Below are 19,490 nucleotides of genomic sequence, written 5' to 3'. Positions count from 1 at the left end.
AACATGCTGTTATTTTGGATAATACACATTAAATTATCATCATATGATGCATGAACTTCCACTGATACCAGCCAAGTAAATGATATTCAAGAAGGTTGGAAATGACTGTTAATAATATTCATTGTTCAAATAAATATATATATATATTAAATATTCGCAGAGATGTTTCATAAGTAAATAAACAGATTTTAGTAGTTTTTTTAATAGGGGAAAATTCCTGTGTTGAATAAACACAGTATTGGCCCAAGATGACATTCAGTTTTTTTTTATTCCCTGACGAAAGTCGGAGGGATATAGTTTTGGCGTTGTCTGTCCTTCTGTCCGTCTTTCTGTCCTTCCGTCCTTCCGTCCGTCCGTCCGGAGCCATATTAGGAAATGGTTTGGAATAATTTATTAAAACTTCATTACATGTTCCCCACTATGAGTTCTTGCGGCCATCAAGTTTCAGTCAGATTCCCCAATTTAACACCAGAGTTATGGCCCTTAGAAGTTTGTGTTAACTTTTAGGGTACTATAATATGGCAATTTCTGCATCATAACTTTGATATGTTTCACCTAGAAATATGAAACTTAAACAGAATTTAGTTCACCATAATTGGTTGTGTACACACAATTCGTTTGGATTTATTTGTAAATTTAGAGTTATTGCCCTTTAATTGTATAAAATCCACATATTTGTACATAACAAACTTACCATTTGGTAGAATGTCATTAATTTCTTTCATTCTTTTCCTGAACATTTATTGTAAACATGTGAAGTTGTGTACCCACACCTGGTCACCCCCTTACCTTGATCACACCCCTCCCCCGAACCCCCCCCCTCCCCCCCCCCCCCCCAAAAAAAAAAAAAAAAAATCTTTATTTTACATTTTTTTCAGACAAACTTCATAAACATCTTCACCACTTGGGGTTAGGGGGGCCCATCAGTTTCAGACAGATTGCCCAAGTAACCCCAGAGTTAGGCCCTTAGAGTTTAGTGTTAACTATAATATAGGGTACTGTAGATCTATAGATATGGCAATTTCTGCATCATAACTTTTGATATATTTGACCCTTTAACTATGAAACTTTAACAGGATTTAGAGCACTATAATGTGGTTGTGCACACACAATTTTGTACGGATTTCAGAGTTATTGCCCTTTAATTGTCTAAAAATCCAAATATTTTTACATAACCAACTTACCATTTGGAAAAATTTCATTAATTTCTTTCATTCTTTTCTGTGAACATTTATTATAAACATGTGAAGTTACGCACCCACACCTCGTCACTACTTGCCTTGGTCACATTCCCCCATCCCAACCCCCTCCCCCCAAAAATTTTTTTTTTAGATTTTTTCTAAACCTTCCATGATTATTTACAACATGCAAGTTGGGACTTTTCCCCCCCCTCAACCCCTCCATACAGTCATGCCCACCACTGATCATGATCACTCTTCCCCCCCCCCCCCAAAAAAAAAAAAAAGTCCACATATTTGTACATAACAAACTTTACCATTTGGCAGAATTTCATTTTAAAATTTTCTTTCATTCTTTTTGTGAACATTTATTAGAAACATGTGAAGTTGCAAACTACACCTGGTCACCCACTTGCCTTGGTCCACCCCTCCCTCTCCCAACCCCACTTCCCCCAAAAAAAAAACAATAATTTTTTTTTTTTTCATTCCTTATTTTAGATTTTTTTTTTCAAACCTTTTCCATGATTTATTTATCAACATGCAAATTCCCCCACCTCACTCCCCCATACAGTCATTGCCCAACACAATCATGCCCCCCCCCCCCAACTTCACCCTTTTTACCCTTTTTTTTTTTTTTTTTTTATTTTTATTTTCCATCAATATTTATAATCAACGTTGTGAAATTTTGTTTTTCCTCTCCCCTTCCCCGCACCCACACCCCCTAAAAAATAAATTTACATATAATTATATTTCCATTCCCTTTTTTTGCCCCCCAGGGAGGCATATAGTTTTTGAACCGTCTGTCCGTTTGTCAGTCTGTCGGTCTGTCGGTCTGTCAGTCTGTCCGCAATTTTCGTGTCCCGGTCCATATCTTTGTCATCGATGGATGGATTTTCAAATAACTTGGCATGAATGTGTACCACAGAAGAGACGTGTCGCGCGGGAAGAACCAGGTCCCTTTGCCAAAGGTCAAGGTCACACTTAGACATTAAAGGATAGTGCATTGATGGGCGTGTCCGGTCCATATCTTGTCATCGATGGATGGATTTTCAAATAACTTGGCATGAATGTGAACCCCAGTAAAGACGACGTGTCGGCACAAGACCCAGGTCCCTATCTTAAAGGTCAAGGTCACACTTAGACATTAAAGGATAGTGCATTGATAGGCGTGTCCGGTCCAAAATTTTTTGTCATCGATGGATGGATTTTCAAATAATTGGCATGAATGTGTACCACAGTAAGACGACGTGTCGCGCGCAAGACCCAGGTCCGTAGCTCAAAGGGCAAGGTCACACTTAGACATTAAAGGATAGTGCATTGATGGGCGTGTCCGGTCCATATCTTTGTCATCGATGGATGGATTTTCAAATAACTTGGCATGAATGTGTACCACAGTAAGACGACGTGTCGCGCGCAAGACCCAGGTCCGTAGCTCAAAGGTCAAGGTCAGACTTAGACGTTAAAGGTCATTTTTCATGATAGTGCATTGATGGGCCTGTCCGGTCCATATCTTTGTCATTCATGCATGGATTTTAAAATAACTACGCATGAATGTGTGACACAATAAGACGACGTGTCGCGCGCAAGACCCAGCTCCATAGGTCAAAGGTCCTAAACTCTAACATCGGCCATAACTACTCATTCAAAGTGCCATCGGGGGCATATGTCATCCTATGGAGACAGCTCTTGTTTTTTTTTTTTAATGTTCAAACCTTCAACATGTTAAATTGTAACTGCACAAACTTTGCCCTCAGCCATGTTCAAAATATCTTACCTGTGTTCTCTTAAGGACATCTGTTCTTTTAAGTTCAAATGTACATGTTAATCAGCAACACCTGGTGCCAAACCACTCAAAGACAATATTCCGTTCCAGTTAAACTTCAAGCTCACATTTCAGTTAACTGCATTTAATTTTAAAAGCTAAGCTTATTACAATAAGCATATCCCATTCAAAATAAATTCTTTAGTCAGGATCAAAGTATCATACATTTATTGTGTACTCTTTAATTAAACATTTGTTTTCTGTTAAATTGATTTTGACAAATGAAATTATTTGCTTCTTATTAACATCCTTAACTTTTTGACGGATATATTTTTTGCCATTCCTCACCACAATTCATCGAATTTGCTTGTTTTACTTAAACTGTTCAATTTTGAATCAAAAAAAATATCCTGAACTAGACAGAACTAGTCTGACAAGAAGAAAATTATCAAACAGCAAACATGGGGTTGACCATCTTGGACCAAATCACAAATGGTCTTTGAATGGCTGCAAACAGGCAAAACTGTCATGTTGTTGTGCATATTCTGAGATTTTAATTCAATCAAATTTGATATATTTCTACTGTTCCATATCTCCTCGCTTGAATGATGCCATTTTTAGCTAATCTGATTTTGGGGGAAAAAAAGATGAGTTATTGTCATCACTTGATTGGTGTCGGCATCAGCGTTAGTGTTGCCTGGTTAAGTTTTATGTTTAGGTCAGCTTTTCTCCTAAACTATCAAAGCTACTGCTTTAAAACTTGCAACACTTGTTCATCATCAATAGCTGACTTGACTCTGTACAGCAAGAAACTTAACACCACCCTGCTTTTTGCAAGAATTATGGCCCCTTTTGGACTTGGAAAATATTGGATTTCTTGGTTAAGTTTTGCGTTTTGGTCAACTTTTCTCCTTAACGGTCCCAGCTATTGTTTTAAAACTTAGAGCAGTTATTTGCCATTAAAAGCTGACTCTGCACAGCAAATACCATAGTGCTACATTGCTTTTTGCAAGCATTATGGCCCCTTTTGGACTTAGAAAATCAGATTTCTTGGTTAAGTTTTGTGTTTAGGTCAGCTTTTCTCCTAAACTATCAAAGCTATTGCACTTGCAACACTTCTTCACCATCAAAAGCTGACTCTGTACAGCAAGAAACATAACTCCATCCTGCTTTTTGCAAGAATTATGGCCCATTTTGGACTTAGAAAATATCATAAAAACACACGGGTAGGACGATATTTCTATTATACAGAGACAAAAAAAATCAGATGAGCATCTGCACCCGCAAGGCGGTGTTCTTGTTATGTTTTTCACTAAAATCATCACCAACAGTCACCATCAAACAGAGGAACTATTTTCTGCATAACCACTCCCTTATTGTTGTCAACCAAGGGCAAATAACTGTGGTCTTGTTCCTATTGTTACAGCAGAATTTTCTGTTCTCATGTATCTGAGATATTAATTGATTTCCATGATGCTAAAAGACTGAAAGGGGGGGTCCCAGTTAGGTGTCTGCGCAAAATGTTTTTTGATTTTATTTATATTTTGTGGTAATATACCCACATGTATAAAGTTTCATTAACAAGTGTTACTGTTACCAGTTTTGACTTACTTTTATAGATATTCACATTTAAAGTGGGTGGGGTAATCTGACATGTGACCAGCCAGGAACACAATTTCTGTTATTTTTTCAAAAATGGTTCTAACTTTTTACCTGAAACTTTCATGATAAAATAACTATGCAATGGACATTCACACAACATGTTGCATTTTAAATTGTACTGAATACTTTTTTCAGCATAGAGCCACAAAGTGGTCTAATCAAATTTACTGATTTTCAATGGACGAACTTTACCAAAAAGCTAAAACATTTTTCATTAGTTGAGATATTAAGGTGTTATTTTCAGTAGATATTGTAAACTAAATAAACATAAAAATGACAGTATATCAGTATACTCTGATTAATATTGGAAGAGTGGTACACTCTCAAACTGGGTAAAAGTGGGTGGGGTAAATAAATATTCGAAGCAATACTACAAAAATTGTGCAGTTGTTACGGAATGGCCTCAGATTGTCTATTACTATCTTAATTGTGCCCCAATGAGTGGTTGGGGCATAAAGATTTGCTCTTGTCCGTCCGTCAATTCGTCCGTGCGTCCGTCCGAAGTTCGTGATGCGCTTAGATCAAAAAGTATTTAATATAAATTGATGAAACCTTGCAAGAGTCTTTATCATGATATGAACTTGCACACCTTCTATTTTTCGTCTGGCTCAGCCCCCTAATTTTAGAGTTACTGCCCCTGAAATAGTAAAAAAATGCACATTTTCACCTTGTGACACGCCTGGCTCAAAAAGTATTTGATATAAATTGATGAAATCTTGCATGAGTCTTTATAATGATATGAACTTGCACACCTCCTATTTTTCGTCTGGCTCCGCTACCTATTTCTAGAGTCATGGCCCCTGAAATAGTAAAAATTGTACATTTTCACCTTGTGACACGCCTAGCTCAAAAAGTATTTGATATAGATTCATGAAACCTTGCATTAGTCTTAATCATGATATGAACTTGCGCATCTCCTATTTTTAATCTGGGTCAGCGCCCTATTTCTAGAGTTATGGCCCCTGAAATAGTCAAAAATGCACATTTTCACCTTGTGACATGCCTAGCTCAAAAAGAATTTGATATGAATTGATGAGTGTTTATCATGATATGAATTTGCGCATCTACTATTTTTCATCTGGGTTTGCCCCTATTTCCAGAGTTATGGCCCCCGAAATAGTAACAAAATGTACATTTGTACCTAATTATGTGCCTTACTCAGAAGTATTCTCGGTGCCTTACTCAGAAGTATTTAAATGTAAATTGTTGAAACATTGCTTGAGTCATTATCATAATGTGACCTTTGCACACATGGCACTTCTTGAGAATTTTAGCATTCATTACAGAGTTATGGCCCTTGAAATAGCTAAAATAGTGGATTTTTTGTTTGTGATGCACATAGCTCAAAAAGTATATGGTATAGAATAATGAATCCTTTCCATAGTATTTTTTGAGGCTATACCCCATTAAGACTGCAAACATTTGAATTATTTCCACTTATTGTGACAATGTACCATGCGGGGGGAGGGGGCCACCCTGTGTCCCGCAGAAACATTCTAGTTTTATTAGATACAGACTTGGTTGATAAATTTTAACAAAATTTGTTCACTTTAATAAGACTTTATACATGTGTGCCATGGAAAAATCAATGCAGAAAATTTAATGCTAATTTGAACAATAGCTTTCCTTAAAATATACTGCCTCAGGCAAAACCTTTTGTTAAATACTTTGAGCTTTCAGGGTTAATTTGGTTTGTTTACATGTCATGTTCAAGGTCCATGCTTTTTGCATGACACACATGTATAAAATGGGAAATTGTTTGTTAAAATTTATCAGTCAATGCTGTATTTAATAAAATTAAGATAGTAATAGACAATCTGAGGCCATTTCTTAACAACTACACAATTTTTGTAGTGTTGCTTCGAATATTTATTTACCCCACCCACTTTTTCCCAGTTTGAGAGTGTACCACTCTTCCAATATTAATCAGAGTGTACTGATATACTGTCATTTTAATGTTTATTTAGTTTGCAATATTTGCTGTAAATAACACCTTAATATCTCAACTAATGAAAAATGTTTTAGTTTTTTGGTAAAGTTCGTCCATTGAAAATCAGTAAATTTGATTAGACCACTGTGTGGCTCTGTGATGAAAAAAGTATTCAGTACAATTTAAAATGCAACATGTTGTGTGAATGTCCATTGCATAGTTATTTTATCATGAAAGTTTCAGGTAAAAAGTTAGAACCATTTTTAAAAAAATAACAGAAATTGTGTTCCTGGCTGGTCACATGTCAGATTACCCCACCCACTTTAAATGTGAATATCTATAAAAGTAAGTCAAAACTGGTAACAGTAACACTTGCTAATGAAACTTAATACATGTAGGTATTTTACCACAAAGTATAAATAAAATCAAAAAACATTTTGCGCAGACACCTAACTGGGACCCCCCCTTTATAATTCCCTTGGCACCTTGCAGCTTTTGTTATATTTCTGAGCTGTCAGACCAGTAGTAAAAAAGTTTCACCATTTTGGTATTTTGATTTTTGCTTATTCTGTGATATAATTTATTCTGTTCATGGAAATATTTATATTTTATGCATATTTGAGATGAATACAATTAAAAAGAAACAAATGAAAATTTTAAAACTTAAAACATTATTTCTTAACAATGTAGAAAGATGGTCATCTATAAAATACAACACCAAAAATCCAAAGGCATGGAAAGAAAATAAGTCCCATTTTAATTTGGGATTTTGAAATTGTTCTCTAGAGTAGTTTCCCCTTATCTTGATTGCAATATCTTGCTGAAATCACATGGCATGCCTATGTAACATTTTCACCACAAGTTGATTTCAGCTTAGTTCAGACTGTGCCCTTGTAGAAAAAGAAGAGTCAAAAGATTTAAAAGGGGAGTCTATATATACTGCAGCATTTGGAAGATTTTGAACTTTTATACAGAATAAAGGAGGCCAATTATTTAGTGAGTAAATGCCTTTTGAAATTACAACTTGCAATTTATTACTTTATAACTGCAATTTCCTTTTTTTTCAGAGAGATTGTCCAGATGGTCTTTTGTCAAAGACAAAATTCTTAGAAGTGTATTCAACATTTTTCCCAACGGGAAATCCCGACCTGTTTTGTGAACATGTTTTTCGATCATTTGACAAAGACAATAGTGGTAAAATAGACTTCAAGGAGTTTCTTTTAGCTATTAATATCACATCAGGTGGTAACCCTTCACAGAAACTCAACTGGGCATTTGCCATGTATGACATCGACGGAAATGGAACTATAGAGAAAGACGAAATGGTTGAAATTATTAAAGTAAGTAGTTTTGGATGTTACAATATGTAAACTTTTCTTTTGCTGTGAACTTTATTTAAAAGTCACAATTGCTTCCTCTGTTTTTTAAAGGTAAAAAATTAACAGTCTGCTAAAATCAACAAAGGAAGGCCATAAAATCAGTACGATTTCCAGTAGTCTGTTTTTATATTGTGTATTATTGCTTTTTTCAATCATCCTAATGGTTTAAGTGTTGTCGACAAGTCATAAACCTGTTTTATCAATTGCCTTTTCTGTTTATGTAGATTTATGGCTTCAGGAATAAAGACTAAATGTTTTGAATACAAATACTTAAAAACTTCCTGTAATGTGATAATGTAAAGTGTTTGTGCCTTTTTTCTCGTTGCCAGTTTGATTTTATATCTTGCCATTTTAGGCAATTATGAGAAAAGGATTCCATGTAAGGTGTCAATCACTTGACTTCCTCTAGACTGGTTTAATTTCCTCGGAACTGGTCACTTATCTTTAAAGGATTTACTATGATGAAAATGTTTCCCCCCATCTAACGTCCTTCCTGGTAAACTGTCATCTTATATTACAAAAGGATTATATCAGGCACATGCTTAGGAGAAGATAATTTTATGTTGATCTGGTGTAAGAGTTTTATTTCTTCATTTTGATTGGTGTCATGGTTCAATTCTGCTGCATGCTTTAAAAATGACTGCTTTGACTCAAAGATGACAGTCCAACGAACAAAGAAGGAACAATATTACTCTTGGAGTACACTAAGTGACTGTGCCACTGAATCGGCTTCATGTGAAAAATGTTAGTACTGTGAAACAATGCAAGACCTAATTTTGTGGTCCATCATCGATACAGACAGCTATAGTGTCATCATTTGTAATACTGTTTATTTGCAAGTATATGGAGGATAAAATCAGTAATGATTAAAGAAATGAATGCTTCAGAGAAAAGCAGAAAGCATAATATATTTCGGTAAAGTGGACCTAAAATTGTGCCAGCATTGTTGAAGCATATCTCATGCAACTGTCCATGCTGTAAAAGTGATTAGACTTATTTCATACCATAAATTTTACGAAAAAAAATCAGTTAAAAAAAACAGGACTGGTGTGCATTACACAGAGTATAGTAGTAGGAACAATACAGAAATAATGAGCCCAGAGTAATGCACGGACACACAGATTGATTATTATGAAATTAGTCTTTTTTCCTGGGCATTAAATTTGTGTTTCTTGCCAAAAGCTTTTTTTGTGAGGTATTGAAGTGATGATTTCAAAGATCAAAGATCAAATAAATGAAAATATTGCAAGTTCATTGGGATTGAATCGTGTTGATTGCCGATTGACTACACCACAAAAACTACGAAAATTAGTCCCCAATGAACATCAATGATTTCTCAGTATGCTAAACATAGCGGTCTCATAACTATATAGGCCATGCTGATCAAAAATAGTTAACCTGCTATTTTGATATCTCCTTCATTTCTGCAAATATAACATAAACATACAATATACAATTCCTCCAAAAGTATCTAATATTTTTTTCATGAATTAGACTGTACTGTAATAGAACATTTACAGTAACATCAACAAAATATTTATTAGAAAATTTAACAATTAGTGGGTGTTATTCCCTCACCAATGAGATCTCAAAGTTGCTCTTTTGACAAGAATTTTTTTTATTGTTTTGGAGTTCATGTGAAATGAACGACAACAGGATTGGCAAATTTAACAAATTGCTAGCACGATTCATGGATTTGCCGATCCTTAATTCAACTTAGTGGGTTTGAGTGTATTGCATACAAAACTGAACCAAAATCTTGTCTGTTTTTCCCAGACAAGAACTTGTTGCAGACAAATAAGCAATTAATTACTCACGGAGGCCAGTATTTCTATTTTCAGTAAAACAACTTAAGAGCACTATCTCATAAAGAACATCTATATCTGTCACCATTGACAACCCTTATCCTTCAAACTTTTCCCTAACTGAACTCTAACTATCATAGTGCTATATTACCATTGTATAATTGCTTCTGTAATAAAATCAGTTCTGTGAGAGACTATTTTACATTGTCAACTTGTAGTGTCGAAAGTGTGTCTTAAATCTCCAGGCTCTCTCTCTACCCACACAGATTATCATATGACATGAGTTGCTTGCTTATAGCTCCCAGAGGAGTCTGTTATGGATTGTTCTGCAACCATTACATAGAATGCATTCTGATATACAAACTGAACTCCAGACTCGTGCAAAGTTGTCACACCATTTTCTCCTTTTGTTTGTGGCATGTAAGCTTGATATTGGTACACTATGTCTAATTGTCTCTGAAGTGTTTAGTTTCTAGTTAATTTTGACAGATTGGTGTTTGACTTCAACATTGTTTGGTTTCTAGTTCGATATTTACAGATTGGGGTAGATGTCTCTACGATATATGGCTTCAGAGTCAATTTTGACAGATTGTAATGTGTCCACTTGGGTCCACTCAGTACTTGGCATCTAGTTCAATCCTGACTGATTGGTATATATATAACCATGTAGTGCTTAGTATCAAGATTAGTGTTGACAGATTGGTATATATGTACTGTGTGTATCTACAGTACTTTGTATAAAGTATATGTCTCTGCAGTGTTTGGCCTTTACTTAAATGTTGACATATGGATTTGTTCTTGCAGTACTTCCCCTTGAGAACAATTCTGACATGTTGATATATGTTCCTCACAGTGCTTAGGCTTGTAACTCAATGTTGACAGATTTGCATGTGTCCATGCAGTGTTTGATGACTAGTTTATGTTAGCATATTGGTATGTATGTCTCTAAAGTATATGAGTTGGAGCACAATTTTTACAGATTGGCGTATGTGTCTTCACAGTACTTTTCTTATAGTTCAAATGCTAACAGGTTAGTATGTGTGTCCTCATAGCACTTGGTTCAGTGTTAAAAAGTTTGTTCTTGCAGTTCGTTGCTTTAAGATGAGTTCTGACAGATTGGTAATAAGATATGCAAACCTTCACATTGCTAATACTGGTCTCTAACTCAGTGTTAACACCTTGGTACATTTCTTGCCATACCTGGCTTCTTCTACAAAAAAGAAATTTTTAGAAGATGGTATGGTATGGTATGTCTCTACACTATCATAGACCACATAATTATACCTTATATTATATGCCCATGACTGACTCAAAGATATTGTTTTTAGCTCGACTATATGAAGTATGGAGAGCTGTCCTACTTGACCCGGTGTCGGCGTCGGTGTCCTTCTGCGTCCGCACCTTGGTTAAAGTTTTGATGCACTTTATCTTTATCTCTGTAATTACTTGATGGATTTGTTTCAAACTTAAAATAGTTATTCCTCACCATCACCCACATCATATGGCACAAGGGCCATAACTCTTGCACCAATATTTCATGAATTATCCCCCTTTTACTTAGAATTTCAGGTTGAAGTTTTGATGCACTTTCACTCTATCTCAGTTATTACTTAATGGATTTGATTCAAACTGAAAGTAGTTGTTCCACATTATCTCCCACATCATATGACACAAGGTTCATAACTCTGTACCAATATTTAATGAATTATCCCCTGCCCCGGGCCTTTTAATTACTTAAAATGTCGGTTAAAAGTTTTGATGCACTTTCACTCTATCTCAGTTATTACTAAATGGATTTGACTCAAACTTAAAATAGTTGTTCAACATCATCACTCACATCATATGACACAAAGGCCATAACTCTTGGACCAATATTTCATGAATTATCCCCCCCTTTTTAATTAGAATTTCAGGTTAAAGTTTTGATGCTTTGATGCACTTTCACTCTATCTCAGTTATTACTAAATAGATTTGATTCAAACTGAAAGTAGTTCTTCCACCTTATCACCCACATCATATCAAACAAGGTCTTTAACTCTGGCACTAATTTCATGAATTTTGCCCCCTTTTATTTAGAATTTAAGGTTAATTTTGATGCATTTTCACTCTGTCTCAGTTATTATGTAATGGATTTGATATCATTATCTCTCTTATTACTTAAAAATTTTGACACAGACTCAAGCTTTTGTCCAATATCTTCATCCACATTGGAGTCATTAAACACTCCAGTGACAGCTCCAGTTTCTTCAGATGTGCCCACATTCACTATCCAGCATCGAAATAGTCGAGCATGCTGTCTACTGTGACAGCTCTTGTTGGTTTGGCTGGCGTGATGGATGGCAGTCTGTCTGTTCATCCCAAAATCTCACCAGCTCTGCATCTTTTTACCCACTCTGAGGATTTTCTGAAGTAAAGAATACAACTTTTATTCATGTATGTACAGGGTCAATGGTGTATGGTAGGATCCCAAGTCAAATAAGCTTTGTGTGTCTTCTTTATATCTTTTACTGCTTTAAAGGGTTTTCAGATCTTCAGACTTGGCAATAATGTTTGCAGTAGTGAGATAACATGCAGAATCTGACTTTCCTTCATTTATTTCAAGGCCAGCACACCTGTTTGTGCTTAGAATGCCAGATATTGTATATCAGTTCACCTATCTACTTAAATGAAGCTGTATGGGGATACAATGCATTATTTTCAACATTTATCTCCAGTTCATTATTGATATTGATAAGATTTTCTCATATTTGAGATTGATTGTTGTCTGTCAAATTTTATGCTGATCAAACCTATTTTGAGAAAATCCCAGAGAAACTTTTTCTATGTACAACATACTTTAATGCACTAAAAAATAGACTTTGTGACTGTGATCGATATTCATCAATAATAAATCATACTTAGGTGGGTTGTGAGGCAGTTGCTCCCTAGAGACCAAAAGCTTTATTTGTCTATACTGTCTTTCTGTTTGAGATGTCATTATTAACTGATAGGTTTTTCCATTGCCATTAGATACCAAGTCATAGTTTTTTGTTTTGGCCTGATTTGTAAAATTGTGCCAAAAATTGAATCAAGTACATACTGATTTTGTGTATTCCTTGTCTGAAAATAGTGTTAAGCTAGTGTTATATGTTTGTACTTATCTGACATTAAATAAATCTTCTTGTATCTTGTCATTGAATATGGAATTTGTAAAACAAAATTTTCAATTAATTATTTTGAAGAATTTTAGTGGAATATTTTAGCCAGTCAAAATCTTTGTGAAAAGCGGATGTGCTTTGACTCCAAAATAAACTACAATTTTGATAAATATGTATGTTTCATAGAAACTTTTTTAACTTTCGTTCAGATATATTAGTCTTTATCGATGTATGTCATATTGAAACAATGTAATTAGTTCCTAGCAAATATCTTTTTAGCTCGACTATATGAAGTATAATTATTAAGGAGAGCTATCCTACTTGACCTGGCGTCGGCGTCGGCGTCTTTCGGCGTCCCCACCTTGGTTAAAGTTTTTTTATACTTTCTCTTTCTTCAACTTATCTCTGTAATTACTTGATGGGTTTGATTCAAACTTGAAATACTTATTCCTCATCATCATCCACATCATCTGACATAAGGGCCATAACTCTGGCACCAATATTTCATGAATTATCCCCCCTTTTCACTTAGATTTTCAGGTTGAAGTTTTGATGCACTTTCACTCTATCTCTGTTATTACTGAATGGATTTGATTCAAACTTAAAAGAGTTGTTCAACATCATCACCCACATCATATGACACACGGTGCATAACTCTGGCTCCATTTTTTCATGAATTATTCCCCCTTTTTACTTAGAATTTCAGGTTAAAGTTTTGGTGCACTTTCACTCTACCTCTGTTATTACTGAATGGATTTGATTCAAACCAGCATCATCACCCACATCATATGACACAAAATGCATAACTCTGGCACAATTTTTCATGAATTATTCCCCTTTTTACTTAGAATTTCAGGTTAAAGTTTTATGCACTTTCACTCTATCTCTGTTATTACTGAATGGATCTGATTCAAACTTAAACAATTGTTCAACATCATTACCCTTATCATATGACACAAGGTGCATAACTCTGGGACCAATTTTTCATGAATTATTTCCCCTTTTTACTTAGAATTTTAGGTTAAAGTTTTGATGCCCGTTCACTCTGTCTCTGTTATTACTGAATGGATTTGATTCAAACTTAAAATAGTTGTTCAACATCATCACCCACACCATATGACGCAAGGTGCATAACTCTGGCACCAATTTTTCATTAATTATTCCCCCTTTTTACTTAGAATTTTAGGTTAAAGTTTTGATGCCCGTTCACTCTGTCTCTGTTATTACTGAATGGATTTGATTCAAACTTAAAATAGTTGTTCAACATCATCACCCACACCATATGACACAAGGTGCATAACTCTTGCACCAATATTTAATGAATTATGCCCCTTTTTGCTTAGGATATACTAAGATAGTGTTTTGATACATTTTATCTTCACCTCTCTTATTACTTTAAGTTAATATTTTTGACACAGACTCATGCTATTTTGAAATATCTTCATCCACAATTGGAGTCATTAAACACTCCAGTGACAGCTCTAGTTTCCTCAGATGTGCCCAGTTTCACTATCCAGCATCGAAATAGTTGAGCACGCTGTCTCCTGTGACAGCTCGTGTTTTCATCTGTCACTAGAATTTTCAAAATGACTTATCAGTAGGCTTTTGTCATAGGGAAAATCAACTGGACAAAACCACATCCTGTAATTCTTACTTCCGTACATGCCTACCAAGTAAGTGGAATAATGCAAGTGGATAGATACAAATGGGGGTAAAATAGTAGCGAATAATAGTAAGAACATTATATTGTACAGCAAAAATAAGTTACTTATGTATGATTTTAAATATTAAACAGGGTCTGTTACTTTGGCTTATATGTGCAGGTGTCTTTAAAGATAGGCATGTTATTCATGATCTGTCTACCAAAATATTAAGATCAATAATTAGACCAAAAGATTTGGGATATATATGTATCTTTTGTTGGATGATAATTTTTTGTCTTTTTTTTAATTTCAAACTGCCTTAGTAGCCTAGTGGTAGAGTGCTTGCTTCGAGTGTGGGAGGATGTGGGTTCTCTCACTAGCCCCATAATACCAGAGACGTGAAAAATGGTACTAGTAACTTCCTGGCCTGGCGCTCGGCAATGAGACGATAGTTCCAGGTCTGGTCAGCCCGTGTCAGTATAATATGTTGAGTGGGGTATCATGTCACATATTTATGCCATAATATTCCAGTGAGGCAGCACTATAAAGTTTAGTATTGTGCTCACTACAACAAGTAGGCACAGTTGTATATTACAGGAAAATTGTCAAAAAACATGCTAAACCTGAACATAATGTACACAGTGTCATATAATTTCAAGTAAAGCATTTTAATAGCTTACTTTGAGGCATCAAATCAATATTTATTCATTTTCTTTTATTATAAACAGCTAAATTTATGTCCTTACCAGAGTCTGACTGTCATAAAGTCAGTATTGTTTAATATCATTGTTTCAATAACTTCTATCTGTCTACATATCTGTTTTGAATATGAACCATATGTATTGACTTTCCTTCATTATTATCAATAACAGAGGTCTGTTTATAGGGTAATGTCACAATTTTGAGGTTTTTATTGCCACAGAGTTAACAGTTGCCAAATATGAGCCTTGTCATTGAACCGTCATAACACTTCTATTCCACCAAAAATAAACTTATCTAATTGTTCCCTGTCAAATCGGGAGAAAGAACAGAAAACCATATCACTTGTGATTTTCTTTGCAATCAATCACTTTGGCTTCATTAGATGATGGAAATTTCACACTTTGGTCAATATTTCTGTGCAATTGTGGTCCCTCTAGATGAATGTTTACACAGTTCGCGTCTTGGGTGAAAATTTTGCTCCAGTTTCAATTTATTTACAGACAAAGGCATCGGATAATACAATTACCGTGTCGTTTATCACTTTTGGAAGTTAAAACTTACTGGTTGTGCTCTTTAAGGAAGAAAAGATTTTGTTATTTCTGATAGTTAACATTTATCTCCAACACATAATGTAAATATGTTGTTGTTTCTGTTGAAGTTAATTTTACTTTTTTTTAATGGCACTTTGAATCGGTAGCTGTCTAGCTCCGTTTGATGATAACATCGTAGCGAAAAGTTAAATTTCATTGAAACAAATGGTTGATTTACTGGTTTGATGGGAATTAACTTCATGGACTGAGATCTGTGAAAATTTGTACCAGACCCATGTTAATGATTATCTATATTTATATTAATCTTTAGCATGCTGGCGGCAAGTGATTTTTGCCTTTGTGACCAGTGCAGACCAAGATAAGTCCATGCAGGTTGACCATGGTCTGCACTGTGCCCTATTCAGTCAGTAAATTTTAAGTGAACACCCCCCAAGGGTCCTTTGAATAATAAGTGGTACTGCCCAAATTGAATGAAGGACCAGTTTATTATAGTAATTTAGCAGACTAAAGGTTAATTAAGTAAATGTCTCTAAGTTTACATATTTTGAACTCAGTATGTTATATCTTCAGGCCATCTATTCCATGTTGGGAAATGCCTTGACCAACCAAGATACTGATAGCCCTGAGGAGAGAACGCACAAAATCTTTGCCAAGATGGACGTAAATAACGACGGTGTCTTAACGCGCTCAGAGTTTGTTGATGGATGCATGAAAGACCAGTTCCTATACCAGATGTTAACAGCAGACGCAGGGGGCTGTAACCAGGAATAAACTTATGAAGACAGTTATACTTCACAATCACTCTTCATTTTTATACATTTATGTCCTTTCAACTCCTGGACATGCTATGGGCAGACAGACAGACAGGCAAAATCATGACTGGGCAAGAATCATTTATTCTAGTGGCAGAGGCATTGTTTTGAACTATTATCTGTTTGTTTTGGTGGTAAAAATTTGCTTACCAATGTTGAATTTTTCATCTCTCCAGTTTTTAGACGCTACTGATATTTTTCGAAATGGAGATAAGTTTGACAAAAAAATTAGTATGTAAAACACACTTTATCAAAACGTTTCAGAGATCTAAACATTCAGATCTCTTTGATTTCTGTGAGATTTGAGAACTATTGCATGACAATCTGCAATAAAACCATAGTCTTTGTTCTAAACTGAGAGATTCTCCAAAGATCTTCATTTTAGGTCACTACAAAAAGCTTGGTTCTTCAATACATTTTTTAGGATTGTTATTTTTTCATAAAATGTGCAAAAAGAATTTTTTAACAAGAGTGAAGCATCAGTTTACTGGAATAATATCTTTTTGGTCTGTTTATTTTCTTTAATATTAACAAGGATCTAGCACTTTAGACTTGCAAGTAAAGTTTGGTAGTGACAACCTTCTTAATAGGATTAAAGGTCTCAGTTTATGTAGATCCAGTATTGTACATACAGTTAAGTATTTGTGTCTGTCTAGATGTGAGGTCATGTGAAGGTCAAGGTCATTCTGTAGCTCAGTCAAGGAGATGGATTTTTTCTTTGAATATGTAATTGCTATTGAATCCCACATTCCTTAAGATTATGTACAACTAAGATTGTTTATATACTTATATCATGACATCATATTACATCTGTGAATAGACTCACCATTTAGCACATTTTTTCAGATTTTTTTCCCATTTTTCTACTTGCTTACACTGAATGTAAAAACCTTCCTTTTTAAATTTTTGGTATTTTTTAAATAAGACTTTCAAACCGGTTTATGAAATATAACAGAGTATTATGTGAAGCACAAGCACTTTAGTGGTCCCTATAATAACAGTAGTTTAAAATGTCTTAAAAGTTATAAGGAGTAACTTTAATTTTAAGATGAATATGTTTGGGGGCATCAGCCCAGTGCATTCTACCTTAATATGTTTTATGTCAAGTAATGTATAATTAGATACCCCACCAGTTTTTACTGTTCATACACCAGTTGTGTTCTATTTTATTTTATTCTGGCACGATCTCTCGAACTTTGAGGTAGAAACTATCAATAGTTAGCTAAAAAACATCCATTTCATTACATATACATATTAAAACTTACATATTTCAAATTACCCACCTGTGTTTTATTGCTATTTTGCTAATTTTTATTTTGCTATTTACTTTCACAAAAGTTACATTTTAGAGATTTATTACGAAAGGGCTATTATTTATGACAAGATGTTTTCTTCAAAAAAAAAAAAAAAAAAAAAAGAATGATGGAATGTAAAGAATCATCACCTCCTAAAAATAAGAAGCAATTTTAGCTCCTTAAAATTTATTTTATTGATGGAAATTAGAACCAAATGTGTTAAATGTTTATTAGTCTGAAAGGTTTTATTCATAAACAAAATGATCAAATAATTTTGATGGTTTTGAACTTAATCTGGCATCTGCACTAGTAGAATGATAAACTTATATTTCATTTAATCATAGCAAAACAGTAAAGTGTACTTTATGAGGGATATTAAATAAAAGATGGCTCATATGATAGGTATTTTGAAGTGAATGGCTTCTTATAGTTGCTACACCAGTTCAGTGTTATAATACATAATTGCATCAGAAGAGACTTTTATTTTAGTATGGAAGGTTTTGTATAATTTCTTTTTGGAAAAAAGATCTTTTAGAAAAATGAAAAGAGCTTGTAGCATGTGATGTTCTTGCTGAAAAGGATGTCAACGTTCACTTATTACAAGTGTTTTGGTATGAAATTAGGCCTTACCCATCTATGTTGGATATTTTGGACCAAAGTAGGTCCTTCCTATGAAAGGTCATTTAGTGCAAAAGTAACATGGTAGTTTATTCAATAAACTTTTGTAACAATGAGTGATGTTTAAACTAATACTTGCTATAAATGTTAGAACCAGAGCATCAACTGTAGACAGTAGTTGCATCAAGACCAGTTTAAAACCAATGTTGTATAAACCATTTTTTTCCACATATGTGTTGTAAATAGCACATAGGTTCACAAAGCATTGTGTTATACCTATTTTGTAATCTTCACATTTTTGAAATGATTGTTTTTGAAATATACATGTTTTACTGTTTTTTACAATCATATGCAGATTTTTCAATGCTCATTTTGCTGTCTAGTGTGATTTTTATGAGGTAGCGAATGTACTGTACTATATACTTGTATTATATGCATTTGGATACTGTTACTTTTGATTCTAAAATAATGAAAGATGTAATATTCTTGATCTATATAGTAAATCATAGCACTGAAGTAACTTTCATGGTTATTCATAGTAGGAAAGTAACTTTCATGGTTAAACATGGTCTTGGAGTTACTTTAATGGTTAGCCATTGATGTAAAGCAACTTTCATGGTTAATTATAGTAGTGAACTTTTATGGTTAATCATGGTCATGAAGCAAATTGTATGGTAAATCACATTTGCTTTGTAACTTGTATGATAAATCATAGATGTGATGTAACATGTTACACTGTAAGGTAACCTGAGTGATAATTCATAGCTGTGATATACCATGTTATACTACAAGGATAAATCATAGCTGTGATTTATCATGTTACACTGTAAAGTAAACCATAGCTATGATGTAACTTGTATGATAGGTCGCAGCTGTGAAGTAATATGTTACACTGTAAGGTACATCATAGCTGTGATATAACATGTTACACTGTAAGGATAAATCATAGCTGTGATATAACATGTTACATTATAAGGATAAAACATAGCTGTGCTATAACATGTTACACTGTAAGG

General features: G+C 34.3%; 1 protein-coding gene across 11 annotated transcripts in view; it reads left to right on the top strand.

The window, feature by feature from the left end:
- The window catches only part of LOC123525383 (neuronal calcium sensor 2-like), a 215,638-nt gene extending 196,148 nt beyond the window's left edge, over positions 1-19,490 (top strand). For all 11 annotated transcript variants that reach the window (XM_045304389.2, XM_045304394.2, XM_053537911.1 and 8 more), the window contains 2 exons: positions 7,600-7,872; positions 16,320-19,490. In XM_045304389.2, the coding sequence (XP_045160324.1) occupies positions 7,600-7,872; positions 16,320-16,520 (474 nt within the window). In that variant the 3' untranslated portion in view covers positions 16,521-19,490. The remainder of the gene's footprint in view (positions 1-7,599; positions 7,873-16,319) is intronic.

The sequence above is a fragment of the Mercenaria mercenaria genome, chromosome 3, assembly GCF_021730395.1.
Source record: "Mercenaria mercenaria strain notata chromosome 3, MADL_Memer_1, whole genome shotgun sequence".
Classification (NCBI taxonomy): Eukaryota; Metazoa; Mollusca; class Bivalvia; order Venerida; family Veneridae; genus Mercenaria; species Mercenaria mercenaria.
This window is presented reverse-complemented; position numbering and strand designations above follow the sequence as displayed.